Source organism: Rhipicephalus microplus, chromosome X (assembly GCF_043290135.1).
Source record: "Rhipicephalus microplus isolate Deutch F79 chromosome X, USDA_Rmic, whole genome shotgun sequence".
In the NCBI taxonomy this organism is placed as follows: Eukaryota; Metazoa; Arthropoda; class Arachnida; order Ixodida; family Ixodidae; genus Rhipicephalus; species Rhipicephalus microplus.
Genome location: NC_134710.1, coordinates 153,838,915 through 153,858,784, shown reverse-complemented (window position 1 = coordinate 153,858,784; position 19,870 = coordinate 153,838,915). Strand labels below are relative to the sequence as shown.

At 46.2% G+C, this 19,870-nt stretch overlaps 1 protein-coding gene across 6 annotated transcripts in view; it reads right to left on the bottom strand.

Annotated features, from left to right (window-relative positions):
• The window catches only part of LOC142775834 (uncharacterized), a 43,190-nt gene extending 24,065 nt beyond the window's left edge, over nucleotides 1–19,125 (bottom strand). For 5 of the 6 annotated variants that reach the window (XM_075878039.1, XM_075878038.1, XM_075878041.1 and 2 more), the window contains exons 1-6: nucleotides 18,561–19,125; nucleotides 14,754–14,868; nucleotides 14,405–14,695; nucleotides 14,181–14,315; nucleotides 13,980–14,102; nucleotides 13,825–13,913 (exon numbers count right to left, since the gene is read on the bottom strand). In XM_075878039.1, the coding sequence (XP_075734154.1) occupies nucleotides 13,825–13,913; nucleotides 13,980–14,102; nucleotides 14,181–14,315; nucleotides 14,405–14,695; nucleotides 14,754–14,826 (711 nt within the window). In that variant the 5' untranslated portion in view covers nucleotides 14,827–14,868; nucleotides 18,561–19,125. The remainder of the gene's footprint in view (nucleotides 1–13,824; nucleotides 13,914–13,979; nucleotides 14,103–14,180; nucleotides 14,316–14,404; nucleotides 14,696–14,753; nucleotides 14,869–18,560) is intronic. The other variant, XM_075878043.1, reaches the window with a different exon arrangement.
• Between the last annotated feature and the right edge of the window lie 745 nt (nucleotides 19,126–19,870).

Genomic DNA, 19,870 nt, shown 5'->3' with positions numbered 1-19,870 from the left:
GACCTGCGGGTCAGCAGTCGAGTACCTTAGCCACTAGACCACCGCAACGGGGCTCGTAACAGCGTGCGAGAGAAGACATCTCGGCTCTTCGAGTCCCTAAACTGTCGGCCTCAGTTCCGAATTTGTAACGCCTCTATTTCTATGCTATACATAAACCTTGCCTTAACTCACCGTCATCTCGTCCGCTCGTCTAGCAGCTCTGCACAGAAGCAGTCGCGAGCCGAAAAACCTACGCTACCAAACGGCTGATGATAGTGTCGGCGGAGTTCGGAGCAGTGGTGCCTTCGGGACCGTGTTGGCGTCGCGTCTTCGTAACAGTACTTCAGAATGTGGCACTGATTTGATGTACTGCAAGCATATCTCAGATAAAAATTAAAAAAACACGTTTGTCAGTTTCCAGGAACTAGTACTTTTGCAAGTGTTCTATTTCTAAAATTACCCAGCAAAGCAGCCCTCAGCAGAAAACGAAATTCAATACAGCTTTGCAAACAAGCACACACTATAATCAAGTGCTTCACAGAGATGTTGGCAATAGAATCATCAAGAAGAGGCTCGAATGTGTTTCATTTTATGTGGCTGCTTGTTGGACTACCTCTCAATGACATCCAATACATCCTAATTGAACGGCATTAAATCTAAAAAACAAGTTAGCTACAGTTTCAAGGTAATGTGGTTGTAGAAGTTTTCGGCCAGCCATTCATGGGCAACGAGGGTGATATGTGGGTGAGAGTGAAATAATGTTGAGGTACATAAGGACACACTAACAATAATAATTTTCTGTTTTTATGTCATTAAATGATGATACTGTTATGAAGGCCATTGTAGTAGAGGGCTCTTGAAATTTTGGCGAACTGTGGCGATTTCCGAGTCTCTCGGGTCGGAGACAAAGACAACTAGCACTGAATGATGGTTTATTTCCTGCATAAAGCCACATGCTGTCATCACCTAAAAATCACCTAATATATTTGGCAATATATTCAAAGCTACATGCCTACATAAATCTAGCAATACTGCTAACATTCATGGTGACACCGAATAGTGTGATCAGATAGTGCACACACACAGTGTAATGTAGGCACATATTGCAATTCACTACATGTATTTGGTGACATCGTGTGGAATATTTGACTAAATAATGAATCCCGAGAATAGCACCAGTTACAACAAATGCGTCCCCGAATTCGTAGCAGGTATATACTGCCTCTACTTTTTAACAATATGATGTTTCAAGCACTGAAGTGCAAAAATAATCAACTCTTTCGTTACCATGCCTATTCAAATCAATCACCTGTGATCGACGCTTTAGATTGTAGATTTTAGCATGTTAAATTTGTTTCTCGTGCACCCAGCATTTTCTAGTGGTTAGTCCAGCCACTCAACTTTCAGAATCAATTTGAACTTGCCCGTTTGGGCAACATAGTGATTTCTGACAGACCTTTGCATGAACCAATGTGTGTGTATTGTTGGAAAACTGCACTAGGCTGGCGAAATTGACACAAGTGCATGCCCCTCGTGATTATACATCAGTAACATCGAAGTTCAATAATGAAAGGAACCCTTGCACGCCAAAAATTGAATTGAAGTGTCAGCTTTGCAATTTGATATTGTTTAACAATAGTAAATGCCTGAAATTTATGCCAGCTATTCAATAGACAGCTGTTGCTATGAGTCAGGGAAAATTTATTCAACAAAAAATACTTCCGATGGTCTGCCGCATGTTTAAAGTGTCGAAATGGCCTTCTCAGCCGGTTTCCAGCAGCTTTGGTTTTGCTTGTATCGTTACATCTGACAGAAGGTTGCATATAGTGTCACTAGTCGCTCCTATGGCGTAGTCGTCACGCGCGCATGGGTGCGCACTGCAAAAGACATGCACTACTTGAAACTGGTTTGCAACCCCACCAGAATTGACTGAGGACGAGCTTCGAGTTCGAGGATGGCAGCACCTCAGCTTCAAATTTTATGGAGACGATGTTTTCCGTTTGCCTGAGACAGCCACAGCCGTTCACGGGTTTTTGTTTACATCCTCAAGTTGTCTCCTCCACCGTAAGTGCGTATAGCTTCTGACCTTTGTGCACAATCTTATAGCTACTCTGGTTACGTGCGTGGTCCACACTTTGCCGGGGCACAGTGTGTTGGTGCTGACTGCAGAGCTTCTGCTGAAGACAAGAAGGCCCTTGGAGCACATCTTGGCCCTGACTACGGAGCAGTGCGAGACGTTTTAGAACTGCACATGACATTGTCCTTTCTTAATACGATTTGCACGAAAATTCAAAGAAATATGCTTGGATGCATATATAGTAACGCCAACCTATGCAGAGAGAGATGGCTCATGGAAAGAGGTGACGCTAGACGAAATAGTGAAGTTCATTCGACATCTCATTCATAGAGGGATTATTCACATCACGGGTATTCATCTATATTGGAACTATATTGGGTATCCATCTATAGTTTCCAGGTGTGCTGTGAACCAACAGTGGGTCACACGTCAGTGCAGGTTTCATTCACTCTATAGAGATGGCATTATTACCGTCAAGGCTGGCATTTGGCATGTTTGTTTGAAACATACACAGCTATTTTACTGCCTTTTTCACATAAACTGAAACTCAAAGTGGCCAGAACTAGAAAATGCACACATGTTTCCTCTGTGTTGTGCTTCTGCACCCGTAAAAGGCACAATGATCCATTAGTTGCGCTAAAATCTTGAGGAGCAGTAGGAAGAATGCACGCACGTATTTGAATGAAGTGTATTTAAAAACTGCAACAAAACAGTGGCAAGCAACACAGCATAGAAATGAGCCGCCACTACTCTTTTTCAAAATAAAAGAAAATATGTGTCATCCCACATCCTATGCAGTAAAAATTTATTTTTTGGATGCACTTTCAAGCCTTAGACCGGAGCACATGACACAGCGTGCTCAAACATGGGCAGCACCTCCTCTATTTTTTTCAGTGCGGGGGCGAAGGAGCGAAGTACAATGGGAACAAGCCGTCGGCTTTAGTGCGGCGTTCAGCCATAATGCGCTGCTACCGGAGTAGAGTTGCTGCCGCGTTGCCGTTCGCTGAAACGCAGGTGGGATCTGCATTCGCAGCTCTTATATGGTCGAGTTTTCGGTTGCATTCGCACTGATTGAAGTATAAACAAAACTTTTGTAAACAGAAACAGTGAAGCACTCATCGCACTTCACAACAATTCTTTTTTGAAGGCAGGTTCTGTTCATGGCTATTGCTGTCGAGGCGCGCGTTCGCGCGTCGTCTGCTCCGCCTATATGACAGCGTGGTCAAGTGATGCTCGTAAAATTGTTCTTTCATCATTATGCTCGCTAGTCTGATAGTGTGTTTTTAAGTGTTTATGAGTCAATTTTCGAAAGACCTGTTTGCCAGTAGCTAATACCGAAAGCTTGGTGTACGCTGACATCTATTGGCCTAGTAGACTACATGCAAGCGTGGAGTGCATGCCTTAAATAGCACGAAATAAAACGTAACACTACTTCCATGTAGGTACATGATCTCAAGTTCCCGGGGCAAATCTTTTGTCATGTACATTTGTTGCCACCCAGAAGCAAAAAGTGGTGCGTCAAAAAACCAGGTACTTCATTAAGTGATTGATCGTTTCATAGACTAAAGCAGCTTTATTGTGATGACATGAAAAACAAACAAAAACAGCTAGTTCTTCTGCCCACTTCTTGTAAGACTGCCCGATATATGTGAACGAACGCTGTTGAGTTCGTCACGCTGTTGACCTTGAGCAAACGTTAGACGCATGAAAAAATGCAGCCTGCCATCAGCGCTGTCACTTAATAACGTGAGGGTTTGCGAACATGCACAGAGATATCAATGCCAAATTAAAGATAGGGGGAAAGCCTTACATGCCTCATCAAACGTGGAAATATATCGTGTGTGTCGGCAACGTTCACATGAGTGAAGCGAAAAATCATCATGACGCGCTGTCGTCAACGTATGACTTCACAGTTCGCAAAAATTTGTGTCTTCATCAAGGTGTCCCAATTACATCACGAAGTTACGTTATATGACGACACATGATGACATAATCACTCAGCATGATCATTTTGCACTGCCATCGTCATAAGTGGGTCGATAATAGAGTCAATGCAACACCACATAAGGTAAGAAAAACGCTTTCGGAGGGGGCAGGGAGTAACAATACAATGACTAAAGAAAAAATAAGTAGAACATTTCTTCTGCCTTTAATTCATTTTAGGTAAATGCATAGGGCACCCTGTGAGCTTTTGTTTTAAAGAGCAATGCACGGCAAGTTATGGTTTACATTGATTGCACCATTTGAACGGTGAAAAATAAAATTATTGTGGAAGCGAACCCCGCGTGCTATTCAAGCGCATGCGAATCTCACAGTTTCGACTACTTAGAGCTGCCGTTTTTATTTCTATCTGTGAAGTCCTCATGCTGGAAATGGGAGCTACATACTTTTGTATAGTTCGAAGTTGTATTAGGCAACTGTCATGAGTAGGAGCCCCTCGAAGACAAAGACGACAAGGAAGTTCGAAGAAGATAGGAAAAGGCGCGAGCACGCGCACTGTACAGCGAGGCCCGAGGCGAGTGACCCCAGCGGCGATCGGCGCCCGAGCAGCGACGAGCTGGGATTGTTGACCTGGGCTTGGGATAAGGTCACATCGCCAGCTAGCGTACTGGCGATGGGAGCATCAGGAGAGCCCGGGATTCCGTGACAATTGGTTAGCCTGCCAGGATCCGATTCGGCCCAGTCACTGATTATAGGTTGTTGCGGTGATGGATTGGGACAAAGTATTACCGGTTGTTAAAGAGCAAAAGCTAAGTAAGGAAGAGGGTTTAAAGTTAATTGAAGAAAACGCACTCAGGAAAAGCGGAAGTTAATGAGGAAGGAGCACCAGGCCAAACTTGAGGCAAAACGCGCAGAAGTGCAAGAAATATATGCGAGAGAAAGATAGGCGCTAGAGCGGCAACTGCGATTGGCACAAGCCACAGGTAGACCGAAAGAATAAATGCACACAGAGAAGTCATCAGCAGAAATTAGTGTGTGCGGTGTTCCCTGTTATGCTTCGGTTGAGCGTAAGGTTAGCGAGCAGGAGTTTAATGCCGGTGAGACAGGTCATGTGAGCGATGAGTTGCAGAGAAAGGGATTGGATGTTGCATAGAGTTGCAGTAAGGCAATGGTTAGAGTAGAAGACATGGATACTGTAGAACAGTGCACGGAGGAAGCGAACGCAACCAAGCTAGGTAGCTAAGAGACAGTGAGCAGATGTTCGAGATTAGGCAGGCATATTGAAAAAAAAAGCACGACGCATTGATGAAAGATAATAATGCTGGAGGGTTCGAGAAAGAATGAGATGCTTTTTACGTGCATTGTAAAACGCATAAAAGTAAGAGAAAATGAGACAGCTGTAGACACAGAGAGAACCGGTCTGGGTCACCAGGACGCAAGTAGAGTGGTGCAAAAGTTGCAGACGCATGAGACGAAAGAAAACCACTCAGAAAGCGCTAAGGCTATGCCTTGATCATCAGGCAGGAAAACTAGTGAAGAGAAGAGCAGACGTAGCGAGAGTCGGGACGCTACGTACGACAGCTGATTCAAGGAGACATCGGAGTAAAAGGAACACAGGCATTAGCTCTGTCGAGCATCTTGAACCATGGGGCGCGAGTAGACATAGGACGAAACTAAAAAAGACGCGGAATGTGAAAAAGTACAGTTGAAGTGTGTTGTCTCAAACTCGTGATTGCTTTCATGGAAAACAGATGGTCTTCTGGAATGTGTTTGAAGTAGGTCGATAGATGACTTTATTTGAAGCTGAATTTTGTACACAATGCGTTAGTCAACATTGTGAACGGTGAGTGTTACACTCTTGTGGTAGCTAAATTTTCGAGTGTAGCCAATAGTGTTTTGGACGATAGTGTCACGGGGTCGTGACGTGGCCGAAGACAGGAGACTTCGTGTTGGGATTTAACTGTTTATTTGGGCGAACCTGTGCTCGGTAAACGGAAAGTCCAATTACAGCAGCAGTCTCGCACAGATAGCAGTCTCGGACTGATAGCGGCGAATGGAGCGTCAGCCTTCGATCAACAACTGACAAGCGGCGAAGCGCGTCGGCATTTATACTCTTGCCGTCGAATGTTCTAGCGTTATCGCTGGCGGTGGCGTAGGTTCCAGAACAATCTGTACCGTTCGCACAGTGGGCGTGATCTTATCGAAATGATCTACTACAGTCCGAAACCTTCTCGAAAACTGCAGGCGCGGTTTGCGCTGAGAATCGTGTGGTGTTTTGGGACGATAACAAAAAGTTGGGAAATGGAACGTGGCATTGCCCCCCTCCGAAAAAAGGCATCGTCCCGATGCTTTAACTAAAGATGAAGGTACAATAATAATGCAAGAAAGTACAATGAATAAATTACGACACAACAATAATACAAAAAAACACTGTTTCAGTTTGTTAAAGCGCATGAAACGGCTTGAGGCGCGCCACATGGACGACTTGAGGTCGCGATCGGCGTCGTTGAGAGTTCGTGATGCCGTCAGGGACAACCTCATAATAAAGTGGGCCGAGACGTCGAACCACTCTGTAGGGTCGGAAGTACCGTCGCAGAAGCTTTTCACTTAGTCCACGTCGGCGTATCGGCGTCCACACCCAAACACGTTCACCGGGCTGGTATTCCACGAAGCGTCGTCGAAGGTTGTAACGGTGGCTGTCGGTCGTCTGTTGATTCTTGATACGGAGACGCGCAAGTTGTCGGGCTTCTTCGGCGCGTTGAAGGTACTCGCTCACATCGAGGTTTTCTTCGTCGGTGACGTTGGGTAACATGGCATCGAGCGTCGTTGCCGGGCTCCTTCCGTAGACCAATTTGTATGGAGATATCTGCGTCGTCTCCTGCACCGCCGTGTTGTATGCGAAGGTCACATACGGAAGAATGGCGTCCCACGTCTTGTGTTCGACATCGACGTACATTGACAGCATGTCGGCGATCGTCTTGTTAAGCCGCTCGGTGAGGCCGTTGGTCTGTGGGTGGTACGCTGTCGTCCGGCGGTGGTTTGTTTGGCTGTATGCCAAGATCGCTTGAGTTAAGTCCGCAGTGAATGCCGTTCCTCTGTCGGTGATAAGGACCTCCGGGGCGCCGTGACGTAGGACGATATTTTCGACGAAGAACTTAGCTACCTCGGATGCACTGCCTTTTGGCAGGGCTTTTGTCTCGGCGTAGCGGGTGAGATAGTCGGTAGCTACCACAATCCACTTGTTTCCGAAAGCCGACGTCGGGAACGGCCCCAGTAGGTCCATACCGATCTGCTGGAAAGGTCGGCAAGGTGGATCAACTGGCTGCAGAAGTCCCGCTGGCCTTGTCGGCGGTGTCTTGCGTCGCTGACAGTCCCGGCATGTCCTCACATAACGAGTGACGTTGGTGGTAAGACGTGGCCAGTAGTACCTTTCTTGTATCCTTGCGAGCGTGCGAGAAACACCGAGGTGCCCTGCCGTCGGATCGTCGTGCAGGGCCTGCAGGAGTTCTGGTCGCAGAGCTGAAGGCACCACAAGGAGGTACTTAGCTCGAAGCGGTGAAAAGTTTTTCTTTTGTAGAAGACCGTTTCGTAGAAAGAACGACGCAAGTGCGCGCTTGAATACCTTCGGCACTTCGGCGGTCCTGCCTTCGAGGTATTCTATTAGGGCCTTAAGTTCCGGGTCGGCCCGCTGTCGTTCAGCGAAGTCGTCGGTAGTTATCGTTCCCAAGAAGTAGTCGTCATCCGGGTCGTCAGGTAGCGGTTGGTCGACAGGTGCACGAGAGAGACAGTCGACGTCGGAGTGTTTTTTGCCGGACTTGTAAATGACAGTAATGTCATATTCTTGAAGTCTCAGGCTCCATCGTGCGAGGGACCTGAAGGGTCTTTCAAGGTGGCTAGCCAACACAAGGCGTGGTGGTCGCTCACAACTTTGAAGGGCCTTCCGTAGAGGTAGGGGCGAAATTTCGACGTAGCCCAGATGATGGCGAGGCACTCCTTTTCTGTTGTGGAATAATTTGCTTCTGCTTTGGATAGCGATTGGCTGGCGTAACTAATAACCCTTTCAAGTCCGTCAGACCTCTGCACAAGAACAGCGCCAAGACCTACGCTGCTTGCGTCAGTGTGTATTTCTGTCTCGGCGAATTCGTCGAAATGGGCAAGTAACGGAGGTGTCTGGAGGCGATGTTTAAGCTCCTGGAAAGCGTGTTCCTGTGGTGTTTCCCACTTGAACTCCACGTCGGCCTTGGTAAGATTAGTGAGAGGATCGGCGATGCGGGCGAAGTTTTTCACGAACCGCCTATAATAGGCGCACAGGCCCAGAAATCGGCGCACGGCTTTCTTGTCAGTGGGCGGCGGGAAGTCGGCGATGGCGGCTGTTTTCCGTGGATTGGGACGAACTCCAGACTTGCCGATAACGTGCCCCAGAAACAAGAGCTCCTCATACGCAAATCTGCACTTTCCTGGCTTCAGTGTGAGTCCGGAAGTCTTGATGGCTTGAAGTACAGCTTCAAGGCGCCGAAGATGCTCGTCGAAACTCGAGGAAAACACTACGACGTCGTCCAAGTACACAAGGCAAGTCTGCCACTTCAATCCTGCCAGTACTGTATCCATAACGCGTTGAAAAGTTGCAGGCGCTGAGCAAAGGCCGAAGGGCATCACCTTAAACTCAAAGAGGTCGTCTGGTGTTATAAACGCCGTCTTCTCTCGGTCTCTTTCGTCGACTTCGATTTGCCAATAGCCAGTCTTGAGGTCCATTGACGAAAAGTACTTGGCGTTATGGAGCCGATCAAGTGCGTCGTCTATTCGTGGGAGAGGATACACGTCCTTTCTTGTGATTTTGTTCAGGCGGCGATAATCGACGCAGAAACGTAGGGTCCCATCCTTTTTCTTCACTAACACCACGGGGGATGCCCATGGACTCTTGGACGGCTGGATAATACCATCCCGCAGCATTTCATCAACTTGTCTCTTCATGGCTTGACGTTCTCGCGTCGAAACCCTGTACGGACTCTGACGGAGTGGTCTGGCATTTTCTTCAGTTATGATGCGATGCTTCGTGATTGGGGTCTGCCGAATTTTCGATGACGACGAAAAGCAATCTTCGTATTGCAGGAGCAGGGCCTTGAGCTGTTCTTGCTTATCGTTCGGAAGTCTGGTATTGACGTCGAAAGCTATGGGAGGGGCTTGGTTCCTCTGAGCAGGTTCCGCAGAATCGGCGAGGGCGAAAGCACTGGTGGCTTCGACAATTTCTTCGATGTATGCGACCGTTGTTCCTTTGTTCACATGTTTGTACTCATTGCTGAAATTCGTGAGCATAACCGTTGCTTTGCCTCCCCGCAGCTCTGCAATTCCTCTTGCGACGCAAATATTTCGGGTGACCAGCAGATGCTGACTGCCTTCAACGACGCCTTCCAAGTCAGGTGATTTAGGAGCACCGACTGAAATAATGACGCTTGAGCGAGGCGGAATGGTGACTTGCTCTTCCAGCACATTCAAGGCATGGTGTCCTGACGACGTGCGTGGCGGTAGTGCTTCTTCTGTGGATAACGTTATTGACTTTGTTTTTAGATTGATGACAGCACCATGGAGGCATAAGAAGTCCATGCCAAGGATGACATCTCTCGAGCAACGCTGTAGGACTACGAAGTTTGTAGGATAAATACGGCCGTTAATGTTGACTCTCGCTGTGCAGATTCCTGCAGGCGTTACGAGATGGCCTCCGGCTGTGCGGATTTCAGGGCCTTTCCAAGCTGTCCTAACTTTTTTTAACTTCGCGGCGAACGACCCACTGATGACAGAATAGTCGGCTCCAGTATCGACGAGAGCGGTCACACTGTGGCCGTCGATAAGAACGTCGAGGTCACTAGTTCGCCGTCTCGCATTACAGCTAGGGCGTGGCGTCGAGTCCCGGCTGCGTCGGCTTGTTCCGCTGCTTACATGTTGCGTCGTCAGGCCACCTTCGGTAAATGAGCTTTCGCCGTCAGGGCTTTGCCTGGTTGGCGTTGTGTTCGGAAAGCTCCGTCGCGTCGTCGTCGGAGGATCTTCGGTAGTTCGTCGCACAGCAACTGCACCTCCACCGGTTGCTGCCCTTAGTTTCCCGGATACGGGCCAGGAGACCGGCCCCGCGTAGGGCCAGAGTACTGCCGGTGGTGCGGTGAAGTGCGGCGGCTGGGCGACGGGGAACGCGAAGGGCTTCGTGGTGTCCACCGAGTTCCTGTCAGGTAGTCGGCGATGTCACGTGGTCGTTCTCCTGGCTGTGGACGCGGTGCATTGACGGCGAAGCCACGCAGTCCCATCTGTCGGTACTGGCAACGGCGGTATGTGTGTCCGGCCTCACCGCAGTGGTAGCAGAGCGGGCGATGGTCAGGGGTGCGCCAGACGTCAGTCTTTCTCGGTGCACTGCGCTGGGCCGCTGGCGAACGGTATGACGTCGGTGGGGGTGGTGGCGGCGGTGGCGTCTGTCGACGGAAGTGCGACGGGGCGGCGTTTTGGCGTGGACGGGGAGGAGCGTTGTGGCGCAGTGCAGCGGCGTAGCTCATAGCTTCCGGCTCGGGCAGCGGTGCGTGGGGAATTTGAAGTGATTGCCGAACTTCTTCTCGCACAATGTCGGCGATTGAATCCACTTGAGGCTGCGCCGAAGGCAACAGCTTGCGCAGCTCTTCCCGCACGATCACTCGGATCGTTTCACCCAGGTCTCCGGAGTTACTGGCTTGAGCAGCAGCGCAGTCTGTAGTCAGGCGACGATTATATTGTCTGGTGCGCATGTCCAGTGGCTTTTCGATAGTGGTCGCTTCGGCTACAAATTCTTGGACGGTTTTCCGTGGGTTTCTCATCAGTTCCGCGAAGAGCTCCTGTTTGACCCCTCGCATGAGGAAACGAACTTTTTTCTCCTCAGGCATGTCTGGGTCAGCGTGACGGAATAGTCGGGTCATTTCTTCTGTGAAAATGGCGACATTTTCATTTGGTAGCTGAACCCGGGTCTCTAATAAAGCAGTGGCCCTCTCTTTGCGAGCGACGCTCGCGAACGTTTGCAGGAATGCGCCGCAGAAAACATCCCACGTTCGGAGCGTGGACTCCAGATTTTCGAGCCAGGTCCTTGCGGTGTCTTCCAAATAGAAGAACACACGACGCAGCTTTCCATCATGGTCCCAATGGTTGAGGGCGGCCACACGGTCGTATGTTTCTAGCCAGGACTCCGGGTCTTCAAACGATGACCCATGGAAAATTGGTGGTTCCCTGGGTTGGTGCATGACCATCGTGGGCTGGGACGCTGCGGTTGTCATTGTCGCTGCAGTCGTGGTCATGGCCTTGGTCTTCCGCGCCTTGTCTTGTAGGAGCCCGTACTCCGGTGGTAGCCCTTGCTGTCGGCGGCTTGTTCGCTGCTCCTGGTTGGCGTCGGTGTCTTCTCCGCGACGTGGGCTGGGTTCACGGCTTGACGGGGGCATCCGGTACATCAACGAAGCAGCACCTCCACCAGATGTCACGGGGTCGTGACGTGGCCGAAGACAGGAGACTTCGTGTTGGGATTTAACTGTTTATTTGGGCGAACCTGTGCCCGGTAAACGGAAAGTTCAATTACAGCAGCAGTCTCGCACAGATAGCAGTCTCGGACTGATAGTGGCGAACGGAGCGTCGGCCTTCGATCAACAACTGACAAGCGGTGAAGCGCGTCGGCATTTATACTCTTGCCGTCGAATGTTCTAGCGTTATCGCTGGCGGTGGCGTAGGTTCCAGAACAATCTGTACCGTTCGCACAGTGGGCGTGATCTTATCGAAATGATCTACTACAGTCCGGAACCTTCTCGAAAACTGCAGGCGCGGTTTGCGCTGAGAATCGTGTGGTGTTTTGGGACGATAACAAAAACTTGGGAAATGGAACGTGGCAATAGAATAATGAACTTGCCGAACAGTATAGTGTTAGATGACGTGCTTGCAAAAGTGCTTTTTGGTGACCACTGTGAAGTGAAAGTTACTTTAAATTGAACACTTGGCAAGCGAAGGCATCTACAAGATCAAGAAAGAGAAGCAAGCAGTTTTTTGAGAAAAAAACTCTTGAAAAAGGGGCAAATGTCATAAAAAGAAGCCCTTCCAAGACAAAGACGATGAGGAAGTTCAGAGAAGATTGTAAAAGGTGCGAGCAGGCTCACCGTACAGCGAGGCCCGAGGAGCTAACCCCAGCGGCGATCGGCGCGCGAGCAGCGACGAGCTGGGATTGTCGACATGGGCTTGGCAGAAGGTCGCATCGCCACCAAACGCAGTGGCAACGGGAGCGGCAGAACAGTGACTCGGCAACATGTGACGCAGCCGTCCCGAGAAGACGGAGACCTCGACACGTTTCGAAGGAGGCTGCTCGGGATGCATTAGCTGCTTACAGCAAGCACCGACAGTTCTGGCACAAGCCACGTTTGAGGCCAACTGACAAAGACAGTCCCCAAATGGCCACGTCAGCATGCAGCAATAGGTATCGCCTGCGGCCACTAGGCCTAACCTAGGACGCCTCCGCCACATCAACACCATCAGGCGACGACGACGACGATGACGGGCGACCAGGTAGGCAACAGCAGCAGCGACAACGTTCGTAGAGAACGTCGAGATCCTCGACAAATACCGGAAACAACCAATCAGAACATTGACGTCAAGATGATCAGCGTTACCATTCTTGGACATTGACGAGCTGCGAATCGGCTTGGTAACTATGAGGCTAAAGATGTCTGATGTTGACTGGGACGATTTAGCGTGTAGCGTGGTGGGAATGTAAGCTTAGTGAGGCTTAGTTTGCATTTTTAGGACAGTTTAGTCTGTATGGGAGTTTGTGGGTAAATTTTAATTTAGTTTGAAGTTATTACCAGTTGTTTTGCACATTTTTTGTATATATTTCTTTCAGTGAGTGTTTATTAAATGGGTGTTGTTAACGGAGTGATGTCTCAGTTTATCGCCCGCAGTAGCAGCCTGTAATTTGCGACAGTGACAATTGTCCCGCCTGATCGCAGAGAGCCACCTCTCCCGTACAGTAGAGGCAGCTGGTATTTCATGGAACGAAAGCCCATCAGTGTTGTTTTTTTCCTCTCGATTGGCACAGCGGTCGCAACAACACGACATGCCGGGGCACTTGAAGCAGGTGGTTGAGCAAGGTTGAAATATAAAATAAATCAAGGATACTATCAAAATTAAGAGCATTATTGCATTATTCCCACCGCCATCACGGCCAAATAGACTGTATTCGGGATAAGTACCAGTTAAAATCTGCGAGAAGCGCGAATGCACTTAAATTCCGATACAAACATGAATTCAGGAGATTAGCAATAGACGCGGCCGTTTAGCGCCAGCATACCATAGCCTACTCGCACAGCGCCGCCTTGTGATAACGGGAAGGCACGGTGGAGCGCGCGCTCGATGGCCGGAGGACAGCGTTCGCCCGGGCACTAAAAAATATAGAGGAGGCGCTGGCATGGGTCACCAGTCTGTCACACCGCACGCAGCATAAAAAAGTTTGCAGTGAATGCACTGTTGGTTACCGGTAGACCCTGCTATCTAACACCAGAAAAGTATTCTTCTGGCCATTTTTAACTTCTAGCAACCAGAATCGTACCTCTGCGATCGAAGTGTGTTGAAGTTACCGCATTTACAAGCAGAGGCATACTCATAACATCGCACCCACACAGGAGAAGCACAAGCCGTGAACCACCAATGACCCACAACGCAGTGAAGTCGTTAAGAAGGTTATCACCAGTTTTCGTAAATAACACACCATATATATCACCACAAAAACAAAACAGCTTTAAAATATGCACAACCCATGCATAATTACAGCAAAAGTTTGCCACACTTACCACAGCATGAACAGGGTGGAGTGGCTTTCGTTCGGGACATCCAGATTCATCAAACAGTTTAGCTATCTCAGCAGCTGATATGGTAAGCTCTAGAAATTAATGAATACAAGTGAAAGAATGACTTATTTCAATGACACTGCAAGATGACAACTTACCCTTGAGACCAGGACTACCCCCTGCATTGGAGAGAGTGCAATTTTCACTGGATGCTGAGCTCTTGAGTGACTCAGAAACAAGAAACCGCCTTTTAGACCAGTCAGAAAGATCACCAAGAGATGCTACAACAACAAGATATAATGAATATGTGCACAAAATAGTAAACAGAGAATAAACATAGGTGAACGAAATATTCTAACCATATGTCATGTCGTCAGGTGAACCCAAACAAGACTCTTCAGCAGAATCAGTCGCCCGATCAGATTCCACACTCTTCAATACATCAAGAGATTTTTCAAGCTCTTCTACATCCTCGCAGAAGCTTTCATCACTAGCTGAAGATGTTTGCAGTGAGATTGGTAGTAGCACAGACCAAAGAAACAGTAGGGGAGAAGGAGAGGGAATATATGAATCTGAGCTTTACCAATAAAGTCCCCGAACGAAGCAAGGCTAAGTGAATCGTCGTCTTGCAGAGAATCAAGAATTCTGTCAGCGCAAACAAGTGGTATTTCTTGCATCAGCTCAGATGTAGCACTTTCAACTGCAGGTGGCAAGGATGCACTCGCCTGGCCAGAATGGAGGCATGTCTCTGTGAAAGGAGGCGATTTCCGCCAGGGGAAAACAATCTTGATGTTGGCGATGTTTGTAGCTGCCCTTATTATAAAGTGCAAGTGGCCACTTGGTTCCTGATGGCACTGGTCGCCCACTGAAGGAGCTGCAAATTTAATACGAGTTAATCTTAACAATCAAACAGAAAAAAAAGGCAAACTCACACTTACATGGCTTTTCCATCAGTAGATTATGCTGCCAATCTGTGCTAGAAGACGTTGATGGTTTTGCTTTCATGTCAACATCATCCCAGTATGACAGTCGGAGAATCACCCAGGACTAGTCAATAAAAATGAAAAAAAAAAAAAATGTGTGCTGAGCAGCAGGCTTCATGTTTGGACATAGTTACTTTAAAGCAAATGTGATCGTTACTCGGAAATACTCGTTCGAGGCATATAACCAGGGATGGTGGGAGCTAGGTTTCCTTCCCAAAAATTCAGATTGAGGAGGCTGTTTTACAAAGAATAATAAAAATAGGTCGTTTTTAAAATTTTTGACAGGTGCTGCCCCTCTCCCCCTTTTTCACCTTCGAAAAAAATCGAACAAATTTCTGGCTACGGGCCTAACCCATTCCATATGCCAAATGACATGTACCAACATGATAAAAAGAAATGCCAACAGTACCTATGCACTCTGCTGCTTGCATTTATTTTCAAGGGTTGTAATCTGGTAGGTAACAAAAAGACCGTCATCCATGATACAACCAAGAACAACTCTGGCGTCTTTTTATTGCTACTTAGATAAAAGCGCAATGAAAAGCAGTGTGTAAAGTGGAGCACTAATCCACTGTGCTGTCCATAACCCTTGTACAAGCATAACAGTAGTCAGGCCCGTAGCCAGGATTTTTCTTCAGGGGGGGAGGGGGCACTTGCCAAAGATCTTGGAAAATGAAAAAAAGAAACACCTATTTTCATTACTTATTTTCGGTAAAACACCCCTTTGTCATAATTTCAAGAGGGGGGGGGGGGGCTAAGGCTCTTGATCTGGCTATGTGCCTGTAATAAACCACTGCATGGTGGACAGTTACTTGTGCTCCAAATGCATCCACTACATGAGGCTAACAGTAACAAAATTTTATACCATACGAAATGCCTAGTTCTAAATAGTATAGATATAAAAGTGCATTCATGCAAAATTTTTGTTTGAAATATGAGTGGTAGAATCACAAAAAGCATAGCAATAGCTACTAGTATTACCGAAGCTAAAAAAACAACAAGCATTTCCGGAAAATGACTCGTGAAGAGAGCATGACCTAAAACACTTGGCTCCCTAGTAAGACCTCACACACAAGGGGGCAGTGAAACATCTTACAGGCAGCAGTACTAGACTAACGTAATAGTGACAACCATCACATGCTTTAATCATCTGCTTAGATGCTCTTTAAACCTTGCTAAAAAAAAGGTACGCCACAATGATCCTTGCGGCCTTGCCAAGGTTTATTTGGTGGTATACACTACTCACTCAATGAATTTAGTCAAGGAAAATTCTGTCCCACTTGGCTGTTAATGAGGTATGGCAAGATAAATTGACTAAAGAACAGATGTTTCTATTTCATTCCTAATATATAATACACACTCTGGAGAGCGACACCAGAGTCCTTTAAAGCCATGAAATTTTGCCACCACACTATGGAGCAGCTTCACAAGCTACTTAAGGCTGTCGCAACGTGATGAAACTTTGCCAAAAAGAGCATTGTTCATGTGATGAAACCCTTGTTTGGCATGACATGAGCTGATGGTTGCGGTTATCCCTGTGCATTCACTATGTTATTGCTTGAATCAGCTGAAGTGTGTGAGTGGAACGACATTGCCAAATACGTTTTGTGCAATGACGAGCCGTTCCTTTACAAAAAGACAACCAAAAGGCATGTCTAGTTTCCTGAGTAACAAGGAGCAGTGTGGGATATAAATGTGGGCGCTACTGCTAATAGACCATCATGATTCCGACTTTGAAGGAACGTGCATGCATATGTTCATGGAACACAATGATGCCACCACAGGCACTGTTGCTGCCTGCTATTCCAATTTCAATGATCTAAATCTTGCGCAGAAGCTGGCACAACAACTCTGTTTAATTTTCTTGGACATTATACAAAACCATTCTGCGTAAGCAGCCCAGAAAATCGAACAGCCGTGATCTGGGCAACAGCCCAGATGTTTGCATATTTTTATAAGTGACACTACTGGGGCATTGTTGCGTTTGCAAAGCGTCTAAAGCACAAAAACATGATAAGTGAAACCTATTAAAACGTCAGGACTAACGTCTCATGCCAAGCAACCACGGTGGCCGCACTTTGCTCAGGGAATAAAAAGAGTACCTTAGATTTAATTACACATTCAATGATTAAAAATCTGAAATTTTCAATTCACTGTGCCTCAAAATAATATAATAATAATGGCGCTTTAAATCCAGAATTTTTGTGTCTTTTTAGCCGAAACCACTGTGAGCAGCACATTTTGAGCGGCTACTCCTTTCCCCGGAGGGCTCGTTGCAGGTCTTACGACACACTCAGACACTCGTTTACACGTGTTGTGCATTTAAAGCGACCATCTTGCATGTTTAAAAAGCTCGATGACTGAAGCTATCCCATACACAGCCACAGCAGTGTCCGCATCCCCTCTCAAGCACAGCTGTGCTTCCGATGGTGGCCGCTGGCTTTATATGAAATAGAGGTCACAGTTTTGTTACCATAAGCAGTAGCAACAAAAGCACTCAAAGACATTAAAAAAATGGCTCAAAAAACTGTGCCTCCTGACAGCCACGAGGATGCTGTTTTCCATGATCTATTCTCCATGTATGCGATTTTTATAACACATATGGCTGCATCAATGAACTTTATCAATTTGAGCCATTTTCATAAGCTGTGATTGCAAATATTCCCATTACTGGGCTTTTGAAGCACATGGAAGCATAATCGTCGGTCATCGTGAGCTGTCTTGCACATTTTGAAACATAAAAAGAGACATTCCTTGTGGTTGCTTTTAAAATTTTTTCCAAGATTGCTACCAACTATCTCATCGATTACAGTAAAAATTTCTTAGGTTATACTGAAATATCTTATAAATAATCAAAGCCTAATTGTTGAGAAAATGGGTTGAAAACAAAATAATCAGAAAGTTACTCTTACAGCACATGACAAGTGAGAGAAATATTTTTCTTTCCAGTGAAGAAAATGCACGAATGCACTTTTAGCTAGAAATTACACAAACAATTATGCAAAATTAGTATGCAATATTTTCCAGTATGGCTGTATTTGTCTTATAAAAAATTTAATTTTATCCCTTAGCATAATGTTTGGTTCTCAGCCACAAGAAAGACTACATTTAAAAATTTAAAAGATGTGTTGGCCAAAAGCATTCTTATTCAAAACAAGAAATGTGTCGAGTACTTTTTGTATTCTGTGTCCTCTTTTGCACTGACTGTCATAAGTATGCTCAAACTAGCCCAATGTGCTACATTACTTCAAAACACAAATTTCCAAGTAAGATCCTAAATAGCTTTAAAGATATAAAGCTCCTACTTTCTGCAGTCTACGATGCATCAACATAATGGCAATGAATGAAAAGCACCAGCCTACTAACTCGTGAAAAAAAAAAAAAAAAACAGATAGTACTGCTGCACAAGGTTTCAACTGTTAAAAAAAATTTCAGTTTTTTGTTTTACTAAACGAGGCAACATTACTGTCAAGGACTCAGTAATTATCACATTTTTTTTTTCGAGAACGCAAAAAAAAACGCATGAGCCATACACCCATCAATCAACCCAGTACTCTCAACCCAGTCAAGTGCACTTAACTCCTCAGACTAGCGATACTGCCTTGCCCTCTCATTTCTCTTGTACTAAAGCATGAGTACCGACAATGCATCTATCCATCTAACTCAATATTGCAATATGGTTCAACATGACCACTCTGCCAACTCTCATTCTTCGTTCGTACTACTCTTTACGCTGTAAAAAATACACACACATACCTGCTCGCTTTCATTAACTTTCTTCAAAACCCACGCTGGCAAAGCCTGGACACTTGATAAAGAGACGCTAAAAAGACAATGCTAAGGCAAATGCAATGCACAGCAAATTGGGGAATGCTTGCTACATGAGTAAGAGTGAAGGGATACAAAGTGATCCAGGTAACTCTAGCCAGAGTTTCAACATATGCTGATGCATTCTATGACGAGACCATATAATTGTTGGTGACTATTGCATAGAGTAAGTAAAACTTTTATTTTTAGACAAAAATTTCCAAAGAGAAAGTTGTAGATTGGTTTGCAAAACGTCTGATGAGACAGTTTATAGATATCTACTGAAACTACTGTAAAAAAATTTCATCTTTTTGGCTGATCGCTCTAAAAACCTTGGTGTAGCATGCCCTAAAAACAATGTCATAGTGCTTAGGAATGCAATGAATCTATTTTCAACACTGCTACCTTAAAAAAGACATTGCAGCATATGGCAGCACACACCAGGTTACACAAAGAACACACACACAGAGACAACACAAGCACTGAACTTAAACTGAATTTTATTACACGAAAGAATACCTTAAGTAGACGATGCATGCATTGTTCACACATGATGTGTGCCCATTGCAATGGTAAAAACCAAGAGCACCTTATGTAGCAGCAACCAATTTGCTATATACAAGAGGAACAAAAGCTCGAGAGAAAAATGTAACCGTGTCACGTGTTAATACCTAAAAACTTTCTTTTGAAGCTACAACAACCGATGGGCAACTAATGCATTTTTCCTTTCTATCGATAATTTTTGCTGCCTCTATAATTTCCCAGGTTACTTTGCCTTTTACTTTGCTCGCCACCTTCGTGTTTTCCAGCACGAATTCGCAGCCGCAGTCCCCGTAGTGTAAGGCAAGGTGGCGAGCGTCTTTTTTAGAGATGTAGTAATTATGCAGCATAAGCCTCGAGTTGAGGCATCAGCCCATTTGCGCAACATAGACCCAGTCACTCGTCAGTGGAATTAAGTAGACTGCACGCTCTGTGTAGTGGGCGTAAAGGGCATCTGTGCTTAATCGAGCAGACTTCAGTCGATCTGAAAGAAAAAAAGTTTTTCAAAAGAAAGTTTTTAGGTATAAATACAGACCGCACTTACATTTCCCTCTCTACTTTTTGTTGCTCTTGTATAAGTGAATTAGTTGCTGCTACATGACAAGATGCTCTTAGTTTTCATCGTTGCAGTAGGCACACGTGATGTGCGAACAATGCATGCGTTGCCTCCTGAAGCTATTCTTTTCCATAATAAAAATAACTTGAAGTTCAGCGCTTGT